At 61.8% G+C, this 12,822-nt stretch overlaps 1 protein-coding gene across 9 annotated transcripts in view; it reads right to left on the reverse strand.

The window, feature by feature from the left end:
* BIN1 (bridging integrator 1) overlaps nucleotides 1–12,822 on the reverse strand; it is a 55,303-nt gene that overhangs the window by 12,287 nt on the left and 30,194 nt on the right. For 5 of the 9 annotated variants that reach the window (XM_060302573.1, XM_030840427.3, XM_030840431.2 and 2 more), the window contains exons 3-10: nucleotides 8,819–8,873; nucleotides 8,506–8,600; nucleotides 7,950–8,045; nucleotides 6,805–6,912; nucleotides 5,866–5,958; nucleotides 1,898–1,983; nucleotides 1,626–1,701; nucleotides 198–280 (exon numbers count right to left, since the gene is read on the reverse strand). In XM_060302573.1, coding sequence (XP_060158556.1) covers nucleotides 198–280; nucleotides 1,626–1,701; nucleotides 1,898–1,983; nucleotides 5,866–5,958; nucleotides 6,805–6,912; nucleotides 7,950–8,045; nucleotides 8,506–8,600; nucleotides 8,819–8,873 — 692 coding nt within the window. The remainder of the gene's footprint in view (nucleotides 1–197; nucleotides 281–1,625; nucleotides 1,702–1,897; nucleotides 1,984–5,865; nucleotides 5,959–6,804; nucleotides 6,913–7,949; nucleotides 8,046–8,505; nucleotides 8,601–8,818; nucleotides 8,874–12,822) is intronic. The other 4 variants (XM_030840428.2, XM_030840419.2, XM_030840426.2 and 1 more) reach the window with 1 other exon arrangement.

The raw sequence follows: 12,822 nt of genomic DNA on the forward strand, positions 1-12,822 counted from the left end.
CAGGCAGGGGAGCTGCAGGCTGCCCGGGCAGCTCCTTCCCAGAGGGGACACGGGGTGGAGGAGGAGGGGGGCCCTCACCTGCTCCCCTGAGCACAGGGAGGCCCAGCCAGAAAGGACCTCAGCAAAGAGCCCAGCCCCAGACCTCACCTCCCTGAGCCCCCAGCGGCCCTCGGCAGGGGAGGGGGGGCATCACACACCTGGGCTGGGCCTTGATCGTGAAGGTGTTGCTCCCGTGCTGCTTCTCCAGGCTGACCAGCACGTCGTTGAGGTTCTGGTTGAGCTGCAGGAGGGACAGCAAGCCGCTTGGCTGGGGGCCACCAAACAGCCCCCCTCTCCCTAACAACATCCCTGATTCTCTTCCTCCCCACCAGCCCCTGCCCTGTGCCCCTGCCCCAACCAGGAGCAAGCTCTTGTCTTCCCATCACTGGGGGCAGGGAACCAGCACACCTGTCCCAGAAAACCCACAGGAAAAAAGGAGGAGGCAGTGGGCTGCCCTGAGAACAGCTACTGTTTCTGGGACCACCTTTTTCTTCTTCCTACTTACGGGGCGTTTCTTAAAATGCCCCATAGAGCTTGTACTGTTTTTAATTTTTTTCAATTGTTTTGGCAAATTAACTGTTGATCCTAATTGCTGAAGTCACTTAAGATGCTTTCAGGCCACGTTACAACTGCCAGAGGTGTCACCAAAAGCCCAGGCAAGACGAGGGGCTTACCCCACGCACCTCGTGATTCTCTTTACTGAGTATACTTCCCTCTGCTTTAGCCACTAGGAAGCCCAGAACTGAATTTTCCTCCCACCTTACATAAATGTTTTCTTCCCAAAACACCTCTCTCTGTTTTTTTAAATTTTTTTTACAAGTCTCAAATCTTTGAAGGGAAGAAGAAAAAGTAGGAAGGAAAGGGAAGGCCTACCAGGCCAGAAACCATACTAAGGGTGGTCACTCAGGACAGGCCCCAAGCTGGCAAAAGCCCTCCTCCTGCCCTGGGCCTGGAATGCCCCACAATCACTTCATTCCTCTGGGCCCAGGAGACAAAGTCAGGTCCACCCAGGGCACAGGGAGGGAGGGAGCTGCCAACGCCACGTTTCTCCAAGGCAGCTTTGCAGCTTAACTGCCAGTTCAATCAGAATGAAGACAACACAACATAGGAATTTAAGCTAATCAGACCCAGATTAGCTTGCGCCGGATTCTGTAGGTAGAGCAAACTTAAAACATTTTCTTAATTGGGAAAATTTTAGTAATTTATTTCTTATCTGCCTACAAATTGGAAAACTGCCACCATTTTCTGACACTGAGCTCCCTGGGCCAAGGCTGCCTGAGAGCACGTTTCCAGTTTGAGGGTGGTGGGCTCCACCCAGGCAAGGAGAATAGAACTGGGAGCTGGGAGGGGGCCGGGGCTGGACCCCTGGGGCCCACTCGCAGCCTCCCCAGAGCACCCAGCAGCTCCCACTGGGCCCTGACACTCTGTTCCTTGAGGACTGGGCCCTGACACTGTTTCTCAGGGGCCCAGAGGGTCCCCCTGTGGTCACCAGCACGTGTCCAACCCCAGCAGGGAAGAGGAAGCTCGGCCCACCCATGCCTCTGACCCTGGCCCTTGACAGGTGGAGCACAGCCCAGGGGCACTACCTTACTCATCTCCTTGTGGAAGTTCTCCTCCAGGCCTGCGATGCTCTGAAATGTGTTGACATAGAAACCCACACGGCTGCAGCGGGGAGGGAAGAAGGGCCAGGTGAACTGCAGACCAGGGCGGGCAGCCCAGGAGAGCCACACGGGCTGCTTCGCCTCCACCCTCACCGGACCCAGCCCTGGGAGGGCACGGAGCAGGGCACGCAGAATGCCCATGCCGCCTCAGGAGGGGAGGGCGGCCGAGGCTCGGCCCGCCACCCCCCGCCCCTCACCTGTTCCACAGGGACGGCAGCTCCTCCTGCAGATCCACATTCATCTCCTCAAACACCTTCTGGGCTTTGACGAGCTCCTCCTCGGCCTGGAGGGCGGGACGGGTCATTCCCCTCTGCCAGGCCTCCGTCCCAGCCCACCCAGGCTAGGCCACGCCCACCCAGGCTAGGCCACGCCCATTCCCAAGACCCGCCCCCCCCGCCCCAGTGCACGGGGACCAGGGCTCGGGCAAGATGGAGGTTGAAGTGGATGTGGACGCCCGGGCAGACCTCCCCATGCAGCCCTTCGGGCCCCTACAGCCAGGCCCGTCGGGGGCATTCCGGGCAGAGCAGCCACGGCCAAAGGGAGAACCCGCCCCGCCCCCCCAGCATCTGGCCCAGATGCGCCAAGATGGAGGTGAGAGGAGCACAGCAAGAAAGCATGAGACAAGGTACAAAGGGGGCTGGGGCACAGGAAGGGCAGAGGCCCCAGACCCAGCCAGGTGGGACCCTGCTCGCTTCCAGGGGAGCCTCTCTCAGGCGAGGAGTCCGCATGCCGCCAGCTCTCGTGCCGGCCCCTCTGACTCTTCCTTCCCTCCTCTCCCAGGTCTGGCCCCTACTCAGCCTCAACCACCAGCCTGACTTGGCCTCCCTGGGAGAGTCTTTCCTACCCTCTCCCGACCCCTCTCTCCTCTGTAACCCTTCCCCACCAGACTGAGGCCAGAGGCAGCAGATCGGGCACATCCATGAGAGGCAGGGGAGGAGGGAGCCGGGCTGCTGGGCAGGGGGCCTGCACCCACTCCCGAGGCCAGGGGACCGGGCGCCGGCCGGGCGCCCTCCAGGCCTGCCCACACCCACCAGGCGGTGGCGCTAAGACCCCATCACAGAGCCCAAGAAAGGAGCTTGGCGCGGGCTGAGACGAGGGTAGGGGTGAGTCACAGACCCCGGCCCCAGAAAGGGCTCGGCTAACACATTCCGGAGGGCGCTGCAGGAAACAGTGACTCAGAGGGGGGGTGACTTGGATTCAGGCTCTGAGTCACAGACCAGGAACGAACGTGGAGGCCCCGCCCAGGAGAAAACTCTCCTCCGGCAGCCTCACGTTCCCAGGCCAACTGGCCGGAACCGCCAGCTGCCACAGAGCACACCCAAGCTGCCCCATCCAACCTGAGCCCCCCCAGCTGTCCCATCCAGCTTCAGGCACCAGCATCAGCCCGAGTCAGGGCCTACCCGCCGCTGTGCCGGGGCCGAGCCGTGGTGAATGTGGGGGTGGGCTTTGGAGGGAAGAAGGGCCACCATGCCCCTGACTACATGGCCTTCAGGTTGCTGGAACTTGCTAGAGTGAGCAAGGGCTCCTCGCCTCACTTTTTAAAATCTCACTTAAAAATTAAAGGGAGTCCACAGAATACTAATAAAAACAAATATTATCAAAAAAAATTAAAGGGCGAATAGGAAATAAAAGAAACGTCTCTAAGCATGCATGCCTCAGGCCACTCCTCGAATGGGTCAGATCTGCGGTGCCCTCCAGGCCATGGGCCGCATCGTCCCTGCTTTAGTCCTCTGAGAATCCCAGTGCCTGATGGGGGGCCACCACCCACACTTCCAGCCTCCAGCACCTCGCACTGTCACGTGGGCCTCCCACCCAAGTACCCACAGGCCAGCTCAAGTCCCACATCCTCCAGGACCACCTTGACCGCCCCGGCTCCTGCAGCCACAGAGACCACCACTCCGGTCCCCACGATGCTCGTCCTAACTCCCCAAATGGACAAGCGGAGCCAAGACGGTGGCGGACGGCACAGCAGCTCGTAGCTGTGCACCAAGCGCTGTTCACACACCCAGCAATGCTGCAGAGGACAAGGTGGCTCCATTTCAGAGTTCCTAGAAGTCAGGGCCTGTGTCTTTTATTCCCTTTGAGTCACATTCCTCATATCCTGTCTCTTTCAGAAACACTAGGGGTGGCAGGAGGTGGGGGGAGAGCTGTCCATTGTTGGGGAGACCCTGCAGCCCTGGCGGCTCCACTACACGCCGCTGGCGGACATGGAGAGCAGTGGGAAAGCTCGCCATGCAGCAGGGCCCCGGGGCCCTGCAGGCAGGTTTGGGGAGGCCCCAGCACACATGGAGAGCAGCTCGGAAGCAGCCCAGGGGACATCCAGAGCTGGCCGGCTCAGGAGAGCACAGCCTCAGGAGGTGGCACTGTCTCCCCAAAGTCAAGTCAGCCAGGAGGGCAGCCCCAGGACCCCAAGTGCCCCAGCTCACTGCCAGCCAAAGGCCTGAAGGCTCCCCAGCCTCCAGCCAGGCGTGAGGCAGGGTGGGGCAGAAGGAGGAGAAGCTCAAATGAAAAGGATCCAAATGGGAATGTCAATTTGGCCGGAAGGCAAAACATCTGCAATCCAACATGCAAAGATGAGATCCCAGTGCCTTGGCCTGCCCCGGCCATCCTCCAGGACCGATCCTCCAGGGCGGGGGCTTGGGGGCCCTCCAGCAGGATCCCCAACCATACCCATCCCGGGAGCCCCAAAGCGGCCACGGCCACCACCCCAAGCCCCACAGTCTCCCAGGGGCTTCTCCCACAGAACAAAAATGTTCACCTGGCAACTGTGCCAAACCCGTCTCAGGGAAAATTATGCAGAAATCCTGGCTCTGGGTGAGTGGCCCCATTCCCCCTCCAGCCAGAAGTCCTGAACTCTACAGGCAGGAAAGGCCACTCCAGCCCCTCGGCCCTCCTCCACCTCCTGCAGCAGGGGAGGACACGGGCCTGTCCAAGATTCCCCCGGCCATTTACCGCAGACCCTGGAGAGGTAAGGCTGTCAACAGCTCAGTGCCTCCAAAGTCGGCCCACAGCTTTGGCCTAAAAGACATCGGGCAACAGGTAGCCACAAGCCCACGCGGAGCCCAGAGTTCTCCATATCACAGGCATTCAATACGTGTGGGCTGAAGGTGAGGAAATCAGAAGGTGGCCCAGATAAAAGGGGGCAGCTGCCCAGAGCGAAACCCCACCTCCTGGGTGGGGCCTCTGTCACCTGCCCCCACCCCAGGACCACGAAGGGGTGCTACAGCCTGGTCAGTTTCACCGGACTGAGAACCACGAGGCCACCTCTCCCAGGGCACTGCATCGTGGTCCTCGGCCACACTGTGTTCACCCAGGGCCCGGCCCATTCCGAGGTATTGCCAGGATAGTAGTCATCACTCATGACTTTCGTACAAAGAGCCTCCTCCAGGAAGCCCTCAGGGACCACTGTGACGCGGACTGTTTGCCCTCCATGAAATTCCCAAAGAGCCAATCCTCTCGGCCCCAGGTCTCAGCATCCCAGCCAGACTGAAGAGCCTTCCCGGCGTCCCCTCCAGGGGCACCATGGGGCCTACAGGTCCACTTACAAGGGTCACCATGACTCTGGCCAGCTGTGGCAGGACCACCCACGTGGAGCCCCGGGCCAGGGAGCCAGGATAATGACCCAGGGCTTGAGTCGGGTGAGCCCCAACTCAGACACTAAGCGGCTCTGAGACCTTGGGCAGGAGATTCTGCCTCTCTGGGCAGGTTTGTCTCCTCTGTACATTCAGGGCAACCTCACAGTTCTTATGAAGCTTGAAGGACAATGCATTAAAGACACCACATCCCTCCCCGCAAAAGCCCTCACAGAGGACAAAGGTTCCGAGGCTTTCCTGGGCTCCTGGAGGCTAGGATTTCAGAGCCGGTCCCAGGACGACCAGAGCCCCGGGCACCACGCAAACAGAGGTGGGCCCATCCCAGGTCAAGCAGAGCCCCCAGCCTCTATCCGCTTCCTGCATTGGACCTCAGATCTCAGAAGCAGGAGCTCTCGCAGCAGAGACATAATGAAAACAGCCCTGCCTCCCAACCCGGGAGGAGCCCGCCCCCGCCCCCGCCCCTCCCCCCCCCAGGGCGTCTGGGCAGATGGGCGCCCAGCACCACCCAGCACCAAGGACAGGACGACAAACCAGAAGGCGCCAGCACGTGCAAGGTTAGAAGCCAGTGTCACCTGATTTCGGAGCAGGTTAGTTTGAGCTACGAGATGAGCCTGCAGTTTGCCTTGGCACCACTGGGGGGCGGCTTTCTCAAGCAGCGAGACAGGCTGGGGGGGGAGGGGAGGTCAAGGTCAAGGCCAAGGAGCGTAGAGAAACAGGAGGGAGGTGGGGAGAAAGAAACAGAGACACAGACATTAAACACCACGTCCAAACAGTCTCCAGTGCAGTGACAGACACCTGCCACCCTCCAGAGGGCCGGCCCCCCAGAGCAGGTAAAGGCCCCGAGGCTGAGAATTAAGGGGTGCCCCGAGCGGGGCGGAGAAGGGGGTGAACTCCAACTGCAAAGCAAAATGTGAGAATCGTTAGCAGGGGCAGAGGGGCTCAGCAAGCACAGTCCTGCCCCGGGCTGGGCGGGGGGCTCCGCCCGCAGACCCTCACCTGGAGAGTGTGTGTGCAACCTCCGCCCCACCCCCGCCCGGCTTGTTCCAGCTGTGGCAGGGTCGCTTGGGATCCGGTGAAGGAATTCCAGCCAGAGCGCGCCAGGCCGGGAGGGGCCGGGCCAGTGAAACCCACGCCAGGCCTGTTCTCATCTTGGAAAGCAGCCTCAGAGCAGGCGGAGGGGCCAGGGGACAGGGCGGCACTACAGGGTGGGCCAGGAGGGGGGCCTCGCCCAGGGGCCCACAAGAGCCTCTCACTCAGGCCCTGGGCCCAGCGCCGTCCCCACCCCGGCTCTTCGGCCAGACCTACCGGGACTAGTCCCCAGCCGTGAAGCCATCTGGCAAGGGGGTTGAGGATGCCCGCGGGCCAGGGCGCAGTGACAAACAAGCCCGCCAAGGGTGCGGTGAACGCAGCACAGAAGAAGGCTCCCCGGAGGAGGGCTTGGGACCCCTGCGGCCCTGCTGCCTGCCACTCCCTGAAGACTCCCCGGCAGCACCCAACACCCCCAGCCTTACCTTAGCAATTTTGGCTTCATCCTTCTTCTTGGCGGTTTGGAGGGACTCGTAATGGTGCCGGGCACTGTCGTAGTCAACCAGCTTCCGCCCACGCTTGGCGATGCGTGACTGGGGGACAGAAGGAGGAGAGGGCTGAACAGGGCCTGGCGCCCACGCTGAGATGCTGACCCGGGGAAACTGGGTCACGGGCACGGTGACCTAGATGCACCCGGAGGGCTCAGGGCAGCCGACTCCAGGCTCAAGTCCGTCTAAGACGTGCCTGCGACTGTCTCTGGGACATTTCTGGTGGCAAAGAGCTCACCCTTCGAGGCAGTCCGTGCCCTCTGCGGTCCTTTCTTCTCTGGAGGTCCTCGCAACAGTGAACCATTTTTGTCAGTTCCTGCCAGCCGCGTCCGACGAGCCCCCTCCCTTGGCCCTCAGCTCCTTAAAGAGGCCTCCTGGGCCTCGGGCTTCTCTCCGCCCGGGCCACCACCACCTGCCTCCCTCCTACTCTCCCCGTAAGGCACCTGCGGGAGCCTGAGGCATCTGCACTGGGTGGCCGAGGTGGCCAGCGTGGACCGGGACCCCCGCACCCACCCACCCAGGGGATCGGGTCCAGCACTACGGTCACCACCTGAACTCCAGACAACTCTGCTTGCATGTCCGGAGCACCTGGGGTCCCAGTCACCTCGGCGGCGATCCTGGCACACCGACGGGTCCTAACTCACCCAGGCCCAGCAAAGGCAGCTGGCTTTTTGAACACGCGAAGTCGCACAAACACACCCAGGTGAGAGGCGACACGCACAACTATACACCTTCCCTTCCAAGCACACAGAGCCTAACACGGGGCACACATACCCAGGCCTTCCAGCCCCTTAATACACCTCGTCAACCCTACAGGCACTCCACAGGGACACGGCCACACACTTACATGCCCCATGAGGTCTCTCCCTAGTCTGGAGACCCAAACGGACAGGGCTTCCAGCTCAGAAAGGCCCAGGTCTGGGGGCTGGCAGGCTGGTCTCAGAGGGAGCAGCCCTGGAGGACAAAGTGCCAGGCGAGTGCGGGAGGCCTGCCTTCAGCCCGGGGCTGCCCTCTCGCCCTCTCCAGCTCCCCGACACAGGCTGCCAGGCCACAGCAGGGTGGACAGACCAAGCGCCTCTCACCTTGATGTCAGGGAACTGGCCCAGGTACGTGTCCATGGTCAGCAGCGCCTGGTCCACCAGCTTCTGGTGGTAATCCACCCAGAGCAGGTCATTGTTCTGCGGGAGACGAGAACACAGCAGCGCGCACCAGAGGAGCCGGCCCACAGCCGGTCCGGCTCTCACCTCCCAGGGACCCGGGGGCCAGCTCTGCCCCATCGCTTCACGGCTGGGCGGCTCCTCAGAACCTCAGCCCCCTTATCTATGAAATGGGGTCACACCTCCTGCCTTTTCAAAACGTGACCCTGAGGATCAGATAGGCCCAGGGCTGGTGGGGCCAGGGAGGGAGGCTTCCCGAGCCAGGAGACACAGCGCAGAGAGGAGAGGTGCCTCAGGACCGCATCAGGAAACCCATCTCAGTGCGAGGGCTGTCAGAGAGGGAGGTGGACTTGTCCAAGAGCACACAGCACGTGAGGACCAGAAGGGCTGGTCCCAGAGGGCGCCGCAGGGTGCGACGGGCGGCCAGCTGAGGTCAGAAGGGCCCTTGGGGAACGGCCCAGGCCACCGGTCCCATACTCACCTCAGCGATCTTGTTCGCTTCATCCCTGCCAGGCCAGTCAGGCTCGTACACCTCCTGCAGACACTCGTTCAGCTTCTTGGAGGCCTCGTGCATGGCTGTGGGGCAGAAGGGCCATGCTGCAGCTAGGGCCATGGGGACCCCTGATTGGGGGGGGGGTTACCCTTGCCCCACCCCTGAAGTCCCAGGAGATAGGTGGACATCCCTGACAGCCCTGCTGCCCCTTCCCAGCTCTGCGCCCATCAGCTCCACGTGGGGAGGGCCCCCTCTCTGCGTCCCAGGAAGCCCGCCCATCCAGGCCAGGTCTGCCCCTTACCTTTGACCGAGGCCAGGTAGGTCCGGAGATCCTTCTGCAGCCGGGTGCCCTCGGTCTGCAAAGAGGCAGACGAGAAGAAGGTGAGGGCCTGGGGCACAGCCCACACCTGCCCTCTGCCTCCTGCACCTCACGGACACCTGCCACGGATGGGCTGTCCACGGCAAGGCACTGGGGGCCTACAGGATACCGCGCCGGGGCACGGCTGCTATCTCCTCTCTGGTCACTAACACACTGAGCTCCCTCTCGGGAGCCTGTGCCCGAAGGAACATTCACCCAAGGGTGTCAGCACCTTCTCTCTCAGACAGTATTCTCAGCCCTGTAAGGAAGGCAAGAAGACAGAGACCCCTCCACCCTGGAAGAGACACTGGAGCACGGCCGAAAGACACACGCACGCACAGCCCAGGTGTAGGATGGGACCAGCGTGTGGCAGGCCTGCCCTCGGGTAACCATGAACCAGGCGACCAACAAGCCCAGGAACACGACCGGGGGCACAGGAACCACCCAGCACCTTGTCCTGAAAGCTTAGGTGGTTGGTACCTGAGGCCAGCGGACTCCCACTGCATCCCACCAGGGTCAGGAGGGTTCTGATGGGGAGAGGAGAGGTCCGGAGGGGGAGGCCTTTGGAAGGAGCGCAGAGAAGTATGGGGGTCATGTCCAGGCCTCTCGGGACACTGGCCCAGCTGAGAGGGAAGATGTAGGAGGAAAGGGTGATGAGGGAGAATGGGCCAGGGAGTGAAGCACCCTGAGCTGGGAGGGCAGCTTCCGGGGCTTCCTGGAACAGCAGGCAGGGCCAGCAGAGAGGGTGGAACCACAGGCACAGCCTCAACTCCCTCTGGCCATCAGTACCGCAGAAGGCAGGAGCAGGACAGCTGAGCTCCAGGTGCGAGGAGGGGCGAGCAGGCCGAGGCCAGCGGGGAAAGTCTGAGACCACCGCCAGGGAGATGCTACAGTTTTCAGAAGCCGCGTGGAAAGTGGGAGAAAGCACACAGAGGCTTTGGGGCCATGAAGACCCAGCTCTGTCCCTTACTAGACACGTAGCCTCTCTGAGCCTCGGTCTCCTTGCCTGCCAACTGGGTCGAACGACCCCAGCCTGGGAGACCACAAGCAAATGTGCGTGGAGTGCCTGCAGGGGCGCCTGGCACATCACAGGCCTTCAGGGAAATGGCTTAAGTGAGCTGGGCCGGGCCCGAGGTCGTTGAAGGCCAGCCTCAGGAAGTGGGCTGTACACTGAGAACAATGATGGGGGACCTAGGGGGACACAGGAGACCGGGGCCTCTGGAGGGCCGTGACGGCAGACCTCCTGGGCTCTCCCTACCCTGACACCAGCCTACGCCTCAGTGACACCTTGTTTTGAAGTCCCTCCCCCTGGTGGAGGGTTAGATAGATGACAGCATCGAGCCACAGTCCCAGGAGACCTGAGTCCCTACAGAGCTCCACCCGGCCAGCCTGGAGCTCCCGCAGGAGACGGAAGGTGGTGGTCCACCCCCGCAGGTCAAGGCTCCAGCCGAGGGCAGCTGGAGGACCGAGGACCCAGCCCCCCTGCACAGGCTCACCCCCAGCACCCTCAAACCTCTCCTATCCCCCTGCAAACAGGCCCCCCTCTTTATAGCCAGAGCCCTTTCCTCCTGCCCTGGTGTCCTCAGAGCTCCGGGCAGCAGCTCCTCACTGGGGCCGGCACTTTCCACACACCAGCTCTCAACACCACTGTTTCCACCTAATGAAGAGGAAACTCAGAGGTTGCATGACGTGCCCAGGGTCACACAGGCACTGAGAGAGCCGGCGAGAACCTCCAATACCTGGCCACTCAGGCCCCAGTTTGCCGAATGGGTCACGAAGGGGCCGGAACAGGCAGCTGCCTATTCGTTATGACGACAGCAGAGACACTGTGCAAGGAGGGTTTCAGCACATCGCATTTAAAAGAAGGAAACCCTGGCCACATATCATTCTTAGGAACATCCAAGTTTGAGGTGTGTGCTGATTAAAGATTAAAGTACGAAACAAAAGGACAATCCACAAGCATTCAGACCTCTCTGAAATTCCCTCAGGGATCGCATGTGGACCCCATGGGACTGGGGCACGAGGAAGGGTCCACCCCATTCCTGACGCAGCCTTGACGCACCCACGCCCAGTCTTCACAACTCAGTGCTTTGGTGGTAGAGATGAAGACTCGAGTATGTTTGTGATGTGATGTCATTGTGTTCATCTGATGTCACAGCATCTTCCAGACCCAGCTTAGCCTCCATCACCTCGCTCCCCTCCCCAGAGTCCCCCCGCGTCTGTCTCCAATGCACCCTGAGAAAGGGGTCGCCCGTGGGGGGGAGGGGGGTTGCCACGCTTGCCCAGGCTTCAGGCCGTACCAGGGTCCCTTGTGCTTCCCAAACAAGGCCACGCTGTGAGCAGGCACGCTGGGTACAGATGTGCAAGGCCCGCCCTGTGCCAACTGCAGCTGGGCCCAGGGTCGACGCCCCCGCCCCGGGGCCCCCAGCCAGCTGTCTCCTCAGGCGGGCGCCCAAGCCACCTCCCCTCCACGCTGGCTCTGACAAACAACTCGGCGGAGGCTCCTGGGCGCTAACAAACGCCCTGCAGAGCAGCTGGGGAAGGATAAAGTCCTGGAGCCCCTGCCCCTCGGCCTGCTCTCCTGGCTCCCGACTTGGGAGTCTCGGAAGGGCACCACAGCCTGGGACCGACGGCAGGGGCGGCTCCATGGGGCGGCCAGCAGGCAGCCCATGTCCCCCGAACCTCCCTCCAGAGGCTCTCCCTGCCTCCCTGACGTCAGCCCCCATCTTCCCAGGGAATCCAGGGGGCAGGGAAGTCCTCCCCTGCATGGACCTCTCTGGCTCCAGCTGACTCTTGCCCCTCTGCAATCAATGCCACAGGAGCTTCAAACGACAGATAGCCAGCAATGCCCCCTTGGAGCAGAGGCCTGGGTGGATCCTGGGGGATGAGAAGGAATCAGACCTGCCCCACCTCAGTGACAGATACACAGCAACGATGAGCCCTGGGGTGCAAGGTCCAGGTGGCTCCCAGGATGAAGAGCTTGGGCCACCTGGAGGACCCAGGATGGCTTCCGGGAGGGCCTGAGCTGGGTTTGAAGCACTCAGGTGGGCGGGAGTGTGAGTGGGCCCTCCAGGGTTTCACAGTGCAGGGACGGGACGCAGGGGCAGGGATGTCGCAACTAACACTGAGCAGGCCCAGAGGAGCTATGTAAACTGGGTCCCTGTGAGAGCAGGTGACAGCAAGGTGACCGACACCCTCTCCTAGGACCCACCCCCATAGGAAGGGGTGGGAGATTCACTTCCTTGAAGCCCAAACTCCCTGCCATCCTGAACTCAGCTAGGGCTGGCCCACTAGGCCTGGTGTTCCCAGGTGAAAAGCAGGGTTCCCCGTGCTCAAGCGTCACCTGGCCTTTCCCAAGCCGTCCGCCCCCGCCCCCCGCCAAGCCCTGCAGCTCCCCTGAGAATAGTGACCCTCACACCTTTGTAAATCCTGAACCCCACCCCCAGGTCCTAGTCATCTCCACACACCCATCAAATCCAGAACTGCCCAGCTGCCCTAACTCCTAAGGGAGGGTTACCCCGAGCCTCAAACGAGACCTTCAATTTGCCCGCCCTGCTTCCACCCTTGGCCCCTGAGAAGGCGACCACCCCACCCAGCCTGAGGGCAGAGCACCAGCTCAAATGACCGCCCATGTCCACAGCCAGGGAGCCACCAGCACTGGCTATCTTTAGCCCTGGCCTCACTCCCCAGCCCCTCTGGGCAAAGATCAGTGAGTGACTCCTTGCCCAGAGCCAGCGACCCAGAGGGAACTTCAGGGTTCTTGTCCAAACCTCTACTTTGCAAGTGAGAAACGTGAGGCCCAAGGGGCAAGGGCTCACGCACAGCCACACAGCCAGCAGGTGTCTCTGTTCTGGGCCTTGAAACGTTCCTGGCCTGGGGGACAAGCAGCCATGGGGGCTCCCAGCCCTGTTCTGGGGAACCCCTCAGTTCAGCTTCTCTGGCAGGTG

Source organism: Globicephala melas, chromosome 7, assembly GCF_963455315.2.
Source record: "Globicephala melas chromosome 7, mGloMel1.2, whole genome shotgun sequence".
In the NCBI taxonomy this organism is placed as follows: domain Eukaryota; kingdom Metazoa; phylum Chordata; class Mammalia; order Artiodactyla; family Delphinidae; genus Globicephala; species Globicephala melas.